This window comes from Peromyscus eremicus, chromosome 1 (genome assembly GCF_949786415.1).
Source record: "Peromyscus eremicus chromosome 1, PerEre_H2_v1, whole genome shotgun sequence".
Lineage (NCBI taxonomy): Eukaryota > Metazoa > Chordata > Mammalia > Rodentia > Cricetidae > Peromyscus > Peromyscus eremicus.
The window spans coordinates 20111249-20124016 of record NC_081416.1 but is presented as its reverse complement, the minus strand read 5'-3'; the positions used below and the strand labels follow the sequence as shown (position 1 = coordinate 20124016).

At 49.2% G+C, this 12768-nt stretch overlaps 1 protein-coding gene across 3 annotated transcripts in view; it reads right to left on the bottom strand.

The window, feature by feature from the left end:
- Positions 1-10607: 10607 nt before the first annotated feature.
- Crtac1 (cartilage acidic protein 1) overlaps positions 10608-12768 on the bottom strand; it is a 142509-nt gene continuing 140348 nt past the window's right edge. Inside the window, exons 14-15 of one of the 3 annotated variants that reach the window (XM_059257894.1) lie at positions 11649-11792; positions 10608-11002 (exon numbers count right to left, since the gene is read on the bottom strand). In XM_059257894.1, the coding sequence (XP_059113877.1) occupies positions 10794-11002; positions 11649-11792 (353 nt within the window). In that variant the 3' untranslated portion in view covers positions 10608-10793. Of the gene's footprint in view, positions 11003-11055; positions 11206-11648; positions 11793-12768 lie in introns of those variants that run through there. The other 2 variants (XM_059257901.1, XM_059257910.1) reach the window with 2 other exon arrangements.

The following is a 12768-nucleotide window of genomic DNA, read 5'->3' as shown; positions in this document are numbered from 1 at the left end:
CCCAGTGCTTGACTTGCTGAGAGGCATTCAACTGTCCCACTTTCAAATGCCAATGGTCACAGTGATAGAACAGTAGCCGTGCTGGAGAGATGGCTCAGCAGTTAAGAGCACTTCCAGAGGACCTGAGTTCAGTTCCCACCACCCACATGGCTGCTCACAACTGTAACTCTATTTCCAAGGGACCCAGCACCTTCTGGCCTCCTCTGGTACCAGGCACACTCATGGTATATAGATATACATGCAGGTAAACAGTCATACATGTTTAAAGAAAATCTTTTTTAAAAGGAAGAAAAATGGTAGCATTTGTTTAATGCTTTTGTGTTGGGGCCTAACTAGGCTAAGCCACTACATAATTCATTGCTTAGGCCTTCTAGCAAACTCTACATGGTGTCTATCACTATCCTCATTCTACAGATGAGGCGCACAGAAGTTACATTGCTCCAATTTACATAGGAAGTAGTAGAGCTTGGCTTTGAACCTAAGGAGCCTGCAAACTGCAGAAAGGAGCAGGGGTGTATCCAGCTTTAAAGGCCACTCAGGAAGGACCTGGGGCTGTTTACATCTGGGTTCTGAAGCAGGCCTGGCACATCCATGCCCCGGTAGCACAGGCTTATGAATGGGCTGTGCTCACAGGCATGTAGGACCCAAGGGGACAGCCCAGTGAATGGCAGGGGAGACCTGATTAGCAGATCTGATGAAGTGCGGCTTTCTCTGCTTCCTCTGTTCTTAACGCAGTGGCCTGTCCTCTCTGGCTGGTGGCAGCCACGTCACTACGTCCCCCTTTTGACCACCATACACAAGCCCCCAAAGGACAGGTTATCCCTGGTTCCCTTTGAAGGGCACAACCATCCTGGCACACCCCAGGCAAGCTTTCAGTGCATGGTCTCCCTGTGTTGCATGCATTGGCTTTCTTCTGTTACTTAAGGACTGGTTCTTTGCTGTGGTTAAAGATAGGGCCTGTGTGACAAGAGGACCAACGAGTTTACAGAAGTCGAAGGTGCCACCAAGTGGCGGGATCATGTACTGCACCCGAGAGTCAAAAGAAAAGCCACTCAGGTACTGTAAACTTCCTCAACCACACTAACTAAGCCTAGCAGCTGCTGATTGTGGCTTCCAGAGGTGTGGGTGAAGGGAGGAGAAGATCCAAGACAGCCACTCTTTCCCCCCACAGCCAGTTTCAGCTGCTTCAGGAACCGCCGGTCTGGGAACCTCTCTCCCACTTCCCATGTGGTCCCCGCAGGCAGCACCCTTACTGGACCTTTGCCTTCTGTCCCTCCAAGGACAAACTGCTGAAAATGGGGCTCCAAACAAGACCAAAGCTCTGGCTTCAGGACATCAGCATGCCTCACAGGCAACCTCAGTTGACACTTCACACGACCGTTCAGACCCAAGCCCGAGACCTGGATTAAAAACACTGGCTCCACAAAAGTAGCCAGACACAGCCTGGGGCAAGCTCAAAGACAGACACAGTTGCCTACGAAGAAAGAAGTAACATGGCTGTTTGCTATTGAGGGTGGTGGAGGAGAGGGGCCTGGGGACTCTCAGGCCCCCACTCTTCTGTTCAGGGCCGGAGAGTTGGTAGCACAGGGATCTCACTTCTTAAAAATTTAGTGTACTGTATACATAAGGTCTATGCATTTTTCTCTGTTTTATTGTTTGGTAAAACTAACCAAAGAAGTTTATTGGCTCCAAGATAGGAAAAGAAAGCACAACACAGGAATTCATGTTTTATTGAAGATCTATTAATATGCCTCATGTCAAAGCAGACAATTGCAATTCAGCATGACATATGTATATACATGTGTATGTTTGTATGGCTCCCATTTGCTGTGGGTTGTGAATATATTTGATATGCTGAGGCTGCCAAAAGAGAAGGTCCCTGGTGCCTAAGAAAACATAAAACAGGGTCTCGCTATGTAGCTCTGGCTGTTTTGGGACTCACTCTGTAGACCAGGCTGGCCTCAAACTCACAGAGATCCAGCTGCCTTTGCCTCCTGAGTGCTGGGATTAAAGGCGTGCATCACTATGCCCAGCTACTAGTACTTAACCTTAACCTCCAAGCCCTGAACTTATCCATGTGCATAAATCAGTACCTTTATCTGGGAGACACAATCCATAGCTCTCAGCAGATTCTCAAAGGTACACATGACCAACCTCCAAAGGTTAAGAATAACTGGTCTCAAAGAACCAGAAAATGGCTGGAAATGTGCCTGGCATGAAATAGGTGGTCTGTAATGCCAGTATCTTTTCTGGCTTTCCGAGTGTGGCCTTTGAGGATTTCCACATGCCTCTTCTCAGGTGACTCTAGGAGGTTATATTTTCCCAGACAGTACCAAGGGCAGAGTACGTTGTGCTCACAGCTCTTCTTTCAAGAGGTCCTTCAAAGGACCTGTCATTTCAGCATCTGCAGGATGCAGGATGCAGTGCGTAGCATCCTGGGGTAGCATCAGGGCTTGCGTATTTGAATCAGGGATGACAGAGGAGATGAACAAATGTGAAGATGTCAGAGGGCAGCACCAGCCAGGGGACCTCCCACCCCTACCCGTTTCCCTGAACTTCCTCGAGTCTATGCTTGGTCATTTGTAAATCAGCAGCACTACAAGAATGCATCTTTGTAAATGATAATTATGATGTAAATTATAATTTCCTCAATATATGAATGTTATTGTGGAAGTGACACGGGGACCTCATTATGCAATGAGCTCATGACACAGCTTTGTAGACGGTTTCAGATAACCACACGGGATGAACGGATATTTATCCCAGGCTTCAGTGATTTCCCCAATACAAGCAGGGGATACAAACATCTGTATCATTATTCCACTTACTGCTCTAATACTCTAGTGGGTGGTTATACTCATGATCTGATTTTATATGTGAGGAAACGGATGTTCCAGGTTCTTACGTAGCTTGGCAAGAGCCCGCAGCTGAATGCCTTAGAGCAAAAATTCGAACCTAAGCCCCCGACTCTGAACCCTGCTTCATTCTGCCTCAGCGTGTCACAGTCAGACACAAGATGCCGATCTACCTGGGCTGACTCATAAAGATAGATTCCAGACCCAGGGTAAAGCACATGGGCAAACGCAGACACAGAAAAAAATTAGTTTTGGAGGGGGATGGAGGTGCTCGTTATTTTGGAGTAATTCAAGTTATTGATTTCTGTAATGGAAAAGTGATTGGGGACCAGCTACCACCTGAGAGCACTGTTGCTTGATGCCTGTGAAGGAGGAAACATTGCACACAGCTTACAAGGCCTCATACATAGTGAAGGTCCCTTTCCTGCTGTCCCCAATTAATCAGTAAACCCCTTGAGGGTGGGGATCTTGTCTTACTCATGTCTACCTCTCCCCTCCCCACCTCAGGTGCCTGTCACAATGCCTCGCCTTTGGCATTGAATGGGAGATGCAGCCTATCACAGGCTGGCAGGAAGAGAGAGAAGATGCAGCTTGTGCAATCTGAAGGCCTCTGGGCACTGGGCTGCTGAGAAGCAGTGCAGATAGGCAGTGCTTACCAAGTGATAGAAATTGGACTGCAAACGGCCACCAAATAATTCAATTAAAAGGTAGAAGCAATGGTCTGGCCTCTCCTGGGCTGGCAACAGCTCTCAATAAGGTCATCCTGGCTGTGTTCTTGTGGCTCTCTTCATGCTCTCCCAGGAGAGGGGGAGAGGAAAAATGCATCCTGCCTCGACTTAGCCCTCACTGCCTGAATACTGCCTGAATGCCATGACTTCAAGCAGAGAAAATCTTTTTCGACTTTGATGTTTGTTTGTTTTGCCTGGAATTCTAGGCCTGGGTCTTAAGAGGGTACAGTACCATGGGTAGATGAATGGTAGATGGATGGAAGAATGGATGGATGGAAGGATGGATGGAGGAAGAGTAAATTGGCAGATATGTGGGTGGATACAGAGAAGATGGGTTCAGGGAAATGACTGATGGATCAGAACTGAGTGAGAAGGCTGCCTGGCTGGAGATAGATGCTTGTAGACCCTGGAGAGGCAGGTGAATGGATGAGTACTGATTGGCCCTGTGTTCCCTGAGCTGCTCAAAACACAGGCCTGGACTCTTCAAAGCAAAGATTCTGTGTTTACCCCATTCCCCAATGAATTCAGCATTTGTAACTGAGTGATGGATGGGTCTTGCTGGGAAGAAGTCCTATAGGTCTAATGTGGCCTGGTTAATGACTTACGGATTGTTGTAAAATCAGGCACTGCAAGAAGTGAATCAGGAGGAGAAGGGCTTGGGACAGACTTTATAATCATCTCTACCTCTCATCAGTTGGGTGTTGTACCTACCTGGAGGGAGCCTCACTGCCCTTCCTTAAGGCTGTTACTACTGCCCCCACTCTGTGGATGAAGAACCCGACCGAGGCTTAGAGGGAAATGCCTTGCTTCACCAGCAAGTATAGAGGTGGACTGCCTGGCATGCACACCCGAGTCTTTGATCCCACAGTCTCGTAGTGAAGGGAAACTTTCAAGCATAGACAGATAGAAGGAGGGTCATAGGGGTCTTGTACTAGGTCTCTAAGAAGTAGCATGGCATTTGGCACATGGGATACCTTTTGCATGGGCTGAGGTGTTGTGACTGTCTAGTGACTGTGTCCTGGTGACAGCCCCCAAGCCCTCCCCCTCTCTCTTTTCTCCATCCGCCTGGAACAGCAGAGATGAGTACATTTGGTTTGCACATCTGGTTTGGGGTCCTCCATTTGGTTTGCACATCTGGTTTGGGGTCCTCCATTTGGTTTGCACATCTGGTTTGGGGTCCTCCATTTGGTTTGTACCTGTTCCCTTACCGTGCAGGAGCATCTGGGAGCTGGGGTGTGTTTCTCCTTCCCGAGCAGCTCCACAGAGGGAAGGACCTCAGCTCTTAGCTTGGAGAGGCATCCAGGCTCTCTGCGGGTAGGATTCTCTGTGGTTGCTCTGGGGCTGGCCATACAGGGGAGCTATCTTTATGGGAATGCCTGGCTGCAGTCAGGTTTTCCTCTTTCCCATAGGCTGGGGTGGCAGTACGGTCCCTGGGCTCTGCACAGGGTTTCCTAAGGAAGTGGTGACATTCTCTTGGCTCCCCTCACTAGCTTCTGACCCCACCTCCTTACACTCATGTGGAGGCCCCCAAAGGTTTCATAGTGAGATCTAAGCTTGCTTCATCCAGAAGGGCTGCATTAGAGGATTGCTTGACCATGTGCATGGTTACTAGGTGATTGGAAGGGTCTGCACCTGGCTGTGCTAGGGGGCGGTCTTTACTCCACGCTTTGGCATTCCTATAAAAAGCCCTTTAGAAGAGACAGAAGGGGCCAGTGGATAATGATCCAGGCCCTCCTGAGGCTGTCCTGTGTTTCTTTCTCTCTCTCTCCCCCTCTATATTTCTATCTAAATCTCTTATCCCTTACTCCTCAAGAGTACCCTGGGGAAAAAAGTGGGAGCTGGTCTTCCACACTCTCAGCCTCACAGGTGTCTCCTGTGGTGGGTGCCTTCTATCTCAGAGTGCTTCTAGGATGAAATGCATGAATGACTTTTCTGTCACTTGGTGGGAGGGGCCAGTGCTGCCCACTGATCTGCAAAACTGTGGTCACATGCTTCTGAGACACTGGAGCTTTCTGGGAAAGGAAGCAGGGAGTGGCCTGGCCTGAGCTTTTTGAAAGAGCTATGGGCGGTGTGGGTCCAGAGGAGGACTACAGGGCAGAGAGTCTGTGGTCCTCAGTCTCCCTGTCTGCAAAGAATGGGGTACTGCTAGATGACTTCTCAGGTGCCTCAACACTTAATGCTTGAGGAGTCTGTTAGTGTTGACGCAGTACATCTGGAAAAGTTCCGTGACTCTCCGCACCCTCTGCTCAGTGTGGCCCAGTCGACCTCAGGCCCGCCTGCCCGATTTACCTTATTTTATGACTGTTCTCTTTGGGAATGATGCCCTGTGAGCAGTATGCCAAACCTGGCACACCCAGAGGCCAGGGAGACAGGCTCTGTCCCCTATGGCCATCTGTGGTCCTGCAATCTTTCTCACTAACCTGCTAGCATCCTGGGGTAGCCAGTGCATTCCATATCTCCACTTGCACACCCCTGAGTGTTCTAGGCATAAATATGGGGACGCATAAGAGCTTTGACATCAAATAGAGCCTGGCTCCATCATTAATTTTGGTATTTATTAATAATCAGATCTCTAATTTATTGGAGGCATACTCCATGCCAGACACTGTGCCAAGTTCAATACAACAACTGTGAGGTATCGATTACTGCTAAAACTCAAGTTTAATAAATAATTGTCAACTTCATACCCATTTTACAGATGAGAAACTGAGGTTCAAGGATATTCCACCTACTTTAAATATTTTCTCAAATGCCTGTTCTCCCCCCCCCCCCTTGGGGGGCTGAGCACTCTGGCTCACCTTGCTTAAAGTAACAGTTTGCCTCTACCTAGGAGCCCACATACAGTCTTAATGCTCTTCATCATCCCTGACACACCTGGCATTTTCTTGTACACAAGAACTTCCTCCCCCGTGCCATGTTTATGTCAACATGCCTTGCCATATGTCAACAGGGAAGGGATGTCCCCTGTTGTACTCACAGATGAATATCTGAAGCCACTAGAATAATGCACAGCACATAGTAGGTATGCAGTTGATTACGCGTGAACAGTTGTTATATAGCTCCCTCAGGTGCAAATTACCTGGCGATTGGCAGCCCAAGATTTGAGAACCCAGGCTGCAGAGTAGACAGTTTGGGGTCCAAAAAGCATTTGCTACCTCAGCGAACTGTGACCTTGCGTAACTTACTCTTCCCGAGCCACAGTTTCCTTGGTAATAATAATAATAATAAACAGCATTTGCCTTGCGGGACGGTGTGAGGATTAATGGAGACATGAATGTAAAGTTCTTGGCATAGAGTGAGCACTCCGTAAGCGTTAGCTTCTCGCCCGAGGGTGTCTTGTGTCTTCTTGCTTCTCGTTCCTCCTCTTATGGCCTTCCCTCTGACAGTGCTTAAGAGGACAGAGCTGCTGAGCGAGGGGGACAATGGGATTATCTATCTGGTTAACTAGCTCTAGCTACCCTTCTTCTCCTTCCTTCCAGGAAGTGCTTGTTGCCAAGGAGACACAACATCAGCCCTTGGCAGGTTTCTGACTCTCTGTGGCTTGGCCACTGGCTTTACAAAAGGAATGAGACACTAGTGACCATGGGCAGGGAGGTAAGGGGAGGGACCTGACTGTCCTCCTGGGCTGGGAGTCCGGAGGGGTCTGGGATCTCTGGTGCCCTGGGATAATGAAGTGTTCTTTCTCTGTCTCCACGTGGCTCTTGGAGGCTGTGGTGGAGTTCTTGCTTGGTCCGGCAGCATTGGTCGGGATGTGGTGCCGAAGCGCTGAGAGGGGGCCATAGCAGCCAGAGTGACTCATAATCAGACTCCTGGCCTTCGGAATGGCACCTTCCCAGAGTAGGGCCAGTGACTGTGGTGGTGGAGGTGGCCTGGTGTGGGATTCTCCACACTGCACTGGAGAAAGTGTCCAGGCCGGGCTGATGAGGATGCTTTCCACATGGGTGTGGCCTGCTCTTCCTTCAGGCTTCGGTATGACATTGGTAGGACTTCTTCAGATCTTAGCTCTCTGGGGACTGTTTCTTCCCACCTGATCCTTGACTCTGGGTCACATAAGGGACTGTGGCTTTTGCACAAACCAGTTGGCTAACTGGGTGAAGGGGGAAGGCCTGGCGGGTAAGCGTGTGGGTGGGAGAGCCAGACTGTCTGGGACGCCATCCCACCTTTGCCGGGCCCAGCTGTGTGATCCCAAGGAACCACTTAACTTCGCCGGGTAACTAGGATAATTACAGCGCTTTCCTCTGGGGATTGCTGCAAGGATTAAGCGAGTTGGTTCTTGTAAAGAGTTTATATCCGACCCAGACACGCTGAGCTCACTCACTAAAAGCTATTATTGTCATTCTGAGGGGGAACATTCCTGGAGGAGGCTGCATCAGGCAGAATAAAAGTATTATTATTATTGTAGTTATTTTAGGGGGTTTTCTTGAAAAAACAAGGTCTGGCTCAGTTGGGGTGGATCTTGAGTTATGCACTTGCCCTGAAGGTCTTTTCTATTTTTTAATTTTTACAACTTCGATCATAATGTAAGAAAGATGTCAGGAACCTAAGTGGGCTTATGGGATGGAATGGAAGAAAGGAAGGTGTGTGTGTGTGTGTGTGTGTGTGTGTGTGTGTGTGTGTGCTCAGAAGGGGACAGTGAGGGTTCAGACACCATGAGTCTCGGGAAGAGGAAGCAGAAGGGAAGAGGGGATGAGAACACTGGCCTGGTCAACCTGACTGAAGCTTTGCTCTCCACACATCTGTGGCCAATAATGCTTAGGCAGTGACGATCTGAGCTGGAGGTACCCGGCTTGAATACCTGGATTCCTGACGAGTGGTGGGCCCTGGGCTTGGGGGCAGGTGAGGTTAAGTTGCTTCAGAGTCTGCCTGTCCTCTGTAGAGGTTAGCCTTGTAATTTTTTTTCTCCACTATAAGCATCTTGGATGTAGGAGTCTTGACCTTTTCACTGGAGGGAGCTTGTCACCTTTTCCATGAGAATACCCATGAGGTTCTCAAGAAACACTTGCTGAATGAACACGTGGATGAATAAATGTGTGGAGTTTGCATCTTGGTGCAGTAACCCATGAATCTAGCTAGACGTTTAAGAAAGCCCGTTACGGTCCACCTCCCACACTTATACTTGGCTTTTCCATCTGGCTGGAGGGAAGGCAGTGTGGGGGTATTAGCCACGTTAACTTTACTCACCGTTATAAACCCAGAGCCCTGCTCAGACCCTATTGCAGGGCAGGAGTTCGGACAATAGTTGCTGAAAGAATGAACTGCATGGAATGTCTTCTAACCCTGCATTTGCTCTTAACAATCAGGGAGCCTGGCAGCCTTGGTGCAGGGAGGAGAGGCTTGGACCTGCCTCAACTGAATGTACCAGGCTCTGCTGAGTCCTCATGGGAGACCTTGCCTTGGAGGAGGTGGGAATGGGGGGTGGGTTTGGGGGAAGGCTGGGGGGTGGGTGGGAGGAGGGGGGAGAGAGGATCTGTGGTTGATATGTAAAATGAATAGAAAATCTCTTATAAATAAATAAATAAATAAATAAATAAATAAATAAATAAATAAATAAATAAATAAATAAATAAATAAAACAATTAGGGAGCCTGGAGCATCTCTGTGTGACTCTTCTGACCTGCCCACCAGGTAGAGTGAAATGGCTCAGCCAGACCTTGTGACCTGAAACTCAGTGTACCAGGCAGTTCAGGCATCCTCTGAAGTTGGCTGTCACTCTGAATTTCCTGGTGTCCTTGGCAGACCGGCTCGCTAGCTGTTTCTGCCCCTCCCCCACTTCTCATGCTGTTGTGTGTGGCCAGTCGATGGAGCTTGTTATCTTGTCGTTCTCTACCATCGCTGTGCTTGCAGCCCGTCTCTGTGGGCCGTGGGTCTCACTCATCGTGATATCTTAGATTCACTTGTTCATTTCTGAAAAGGCAGCAGCTTCTGGGTGAAGAGGGAAAAGTCTGAGCAGTGAGCGTGCTGCCGCTCAGCCTCACCAAGATGGTGGGAAAGGGCTGTAGGCCTGGCTTGGGGACCAGCTGCCACTGTGACCTTGGGCAGGGTGACCTCAATCACTTCATCTCTCTGAGCCTCATGTCTGGGGCCCTTTCAGATCTTTAATTCTCTGTCGATAGGCAGGGATGGCACGGTGGAATCGGAACGATTTTTAGGTTGTTATGTGCTTCCCAGGGAAATTGTAGCTGTTTTCATTTTAAAACTTTTCATTTAAGCTCTGGTTCCTAGTGTAAAAACAGCACTAGCTACAAGGAATTCATATTTTGTGATTTATTGGGAGAATTATTATGGTATCAGAAAAGGGTAGTTTTTTTGTTAAATATGTTTTTAAAAGGCTTGCTGCATTCTTAAGCATGATTTTATTATATCTTCAAGCGACTTTTTTTCCCCCATGAAGAATATATCTGTGATTTATAATGTGCCCTCACTTCCAGAGCTGGTCGAGAGCATATTCTATGGTGTTACATCATCCCCAAAGAGTGCTCTGGCTACAGGCACTTACAAGTTCCTAAGCATATTGCAAAAGCTGGGCTGTTAAGTTCTTTCTGGAAACCAGGACTGCTGGAGACTAGCCATACATATGTCCAGTCACACAGGGAGGAGTTGGGGAGAAAAAGGGGTGTATGGATGTAATGACCCAACTCTCTTGTCATTTATGAAAAGGGAGTGCAGACCCAGAGTGAAGGAGTGAATTCCCCAAAGTAAACTGTCCAGAGCACTGCCTCTGTGTCTGCCCCTTGCCCACCCCACATGCCTTGCCTGCTCCCCCAAGTGTGAATGTTGTTTCCCTCACCCAACCACACTGCTGGTGCCTGGGGCTCGTGCTTTCCTAAGGTCATGACTTGTTTCATGTACCTCCTGGTGGAAGGGTCACAGCTAAAACAGTGTTCCAACGGGCATGCTCTTGCACACCCACTCCTCCCCAGCTAGCTAGGTGCTAATATCCAGCAGAGAGTTTATTGGCATAATTTCTCCAGAAAAGAGGCTGGAAGACTTAGCAAGTTCAAACTTGAGCATTTTTATCAACAGTCCCAAAGGGCCACCCTTTCCCTTCCCATCATCCCCACCAACCCAATAAGGCTTTCATAATCACAGGAAATCAGGTTGTACAAGCAGCAACAGCACAGGCCGAATGAGCAGGCACATGATACATTACTGAATCAGCTGAGCAAGCAACCACCTGGGAGCCATCTTTGTTAAGGGCAAAATAAGAAGCTCACAAAGATACAGAACTGACTGGACTGTCTTGGCTCTTCGGAAGGAATGAAGGATGGAGTGGAGAGGAGATACTTTCCTTTTCTGTTTTCTCAGTAAAAATGCAAAGGAAGGCTTCACAGACAACTAGGGTCGCACCAGTATCTCCCAAACTTCCCTTTTCAAAGATGGCCACCCCTGCTGTCCACTTGAAGGAGCGCATGGCAGGTTCTATTGGGTGTGGAGAGAGGTAGGCAGCAGAGAGATATAGTTTTCCACAAAGGTTGTTAGATTTTTTTCCTTTATTGATAGGATTTAAAGTGCATATAACTGAAGGCAAAGTCCAAGGCCTAGAGAAAGATATGAAGCTTGAGAGAGAGGTTCAGAGAGTCTAAAGGCCGCCGAAGAATACCCACCTAAAAAGGCCACTTGAGCTGCAAAAAACGAAAGGGTGGGGAGATAGAAAACGGGGGAGGGAAAGGGTTGGTTGGGAGGAAGGAGTTTGGGAGGAAGAAGAGGCAGACGCTGGTTCAGAGACCCTGCCGAAGGGGACTCGGGGGACCTACTTCCTACCCCAGCTCTGAAAACATGGGCTGACCTCCAGGTTGGAACACTTGCCTCAGGAGATTCGAGAAGAGCGGTAACCACAAAATCAGGACACAGCACCCTGGGGCCCTTCAGGTGGGGTAGTAGTGATGGGGCCTCTCCAAGCCTGACACGGTCTCCCCTGGAGATCTAATGTGAGTCTAGGAGCCTCCATCAATCCAGGGGAAGCAGGGGCTAAGGACAGTGGTCTAGGGCCCACCCAGAGACCCCTGCGCTCCCCAGGACGAGGCATGCTTCCTCTGCTACTGAATGTGGCCAGCGGTCCACTTACCCACACAGGCTGTGCCATCCTCATTGGGCTCAAAACCCCGACTGCATCTCTTATTGGTCCGGCACCTGTAGCTTCCATAGGTGTTGACACACACGGGCTTGTCTCGGGGGCATACGAATGGGAACTGGATACATTCATTGGTGTCTGCAAGGCAAAGGAGCCACTCATCAGGGAGAGGTGGGCAGTGTGTCCCAGCTTAGGATCTGTCTGCCCACCTGCCCTGTGACCCCGGGCATGTCCCTTCTCCTTGCTGGGCCTGCCTCTCTACTTTAATGCCCTTGGATAGTGCCTCCTGTCCTTGACCCCTGAATATTGGGGGAGCTCAGGCTTGGCCCTGGGCCCCTTCTATATACTACATTTTCTCCAGATAAACTCTTTAAATGTGGATGACTGTAAACTTCCTACCTCCAGCCATAACCTGTCCTTTGGGCTCCAAGCTCGTGAATCCAATCACCAATGACCTACATGGCAGTTCCACTTGGATGTCTAATACACACCTCAGACTGATCATTTCCAAAATGGAACTCTGATTTCCCTCAGCCCTTAAGCCTCTTCTGTCCCCTGTTCGCATCTTCCACAGCTCTGTCAACGCCACCACCAACTGCTCAGCCACACCAGCAGAAATCAGACTTATCTCCCCATCCTCCCACTTCCTCACCTCTGCCCCAAAGCACGCTTCTCATCTGTCCACCTTCCTCACTCGGCCACCACCCTATGCCCAGCCCCCATGGTCTCTTGCCTGGATTTCTGCAGCGGCTGCCTTACTGGCCTCCTGGCTTCCATGCTTCCCTCCAATCCAGCCTGCAATTCAGCAGCCAGAGTGATCTTTTAAAAATGTGAATCACATCAGGTCACTCTCCTGCTTAGCTTCCAAGGGCCTAAGAACGAAGTCCAGACTCCTTCCCGGAGCCTCAAGCCCCTCCTTGACCTGTACCTACCCTTCTACCTCATCTCAGCTGTAACAGCACCTCGGACAGCCCTGTGGCAAACTCATGCCCTTCTTTGCTCGTCCTCTGCCAGGAAAGCTCTCCCCTCAGCTCTTTCTGGGGCTGGTCCTTCTAATCCTTGTGGTTTCGACTTAAAAGTCCCTTCACCTGTGGCTCTTTCTGACTTCTCTGCT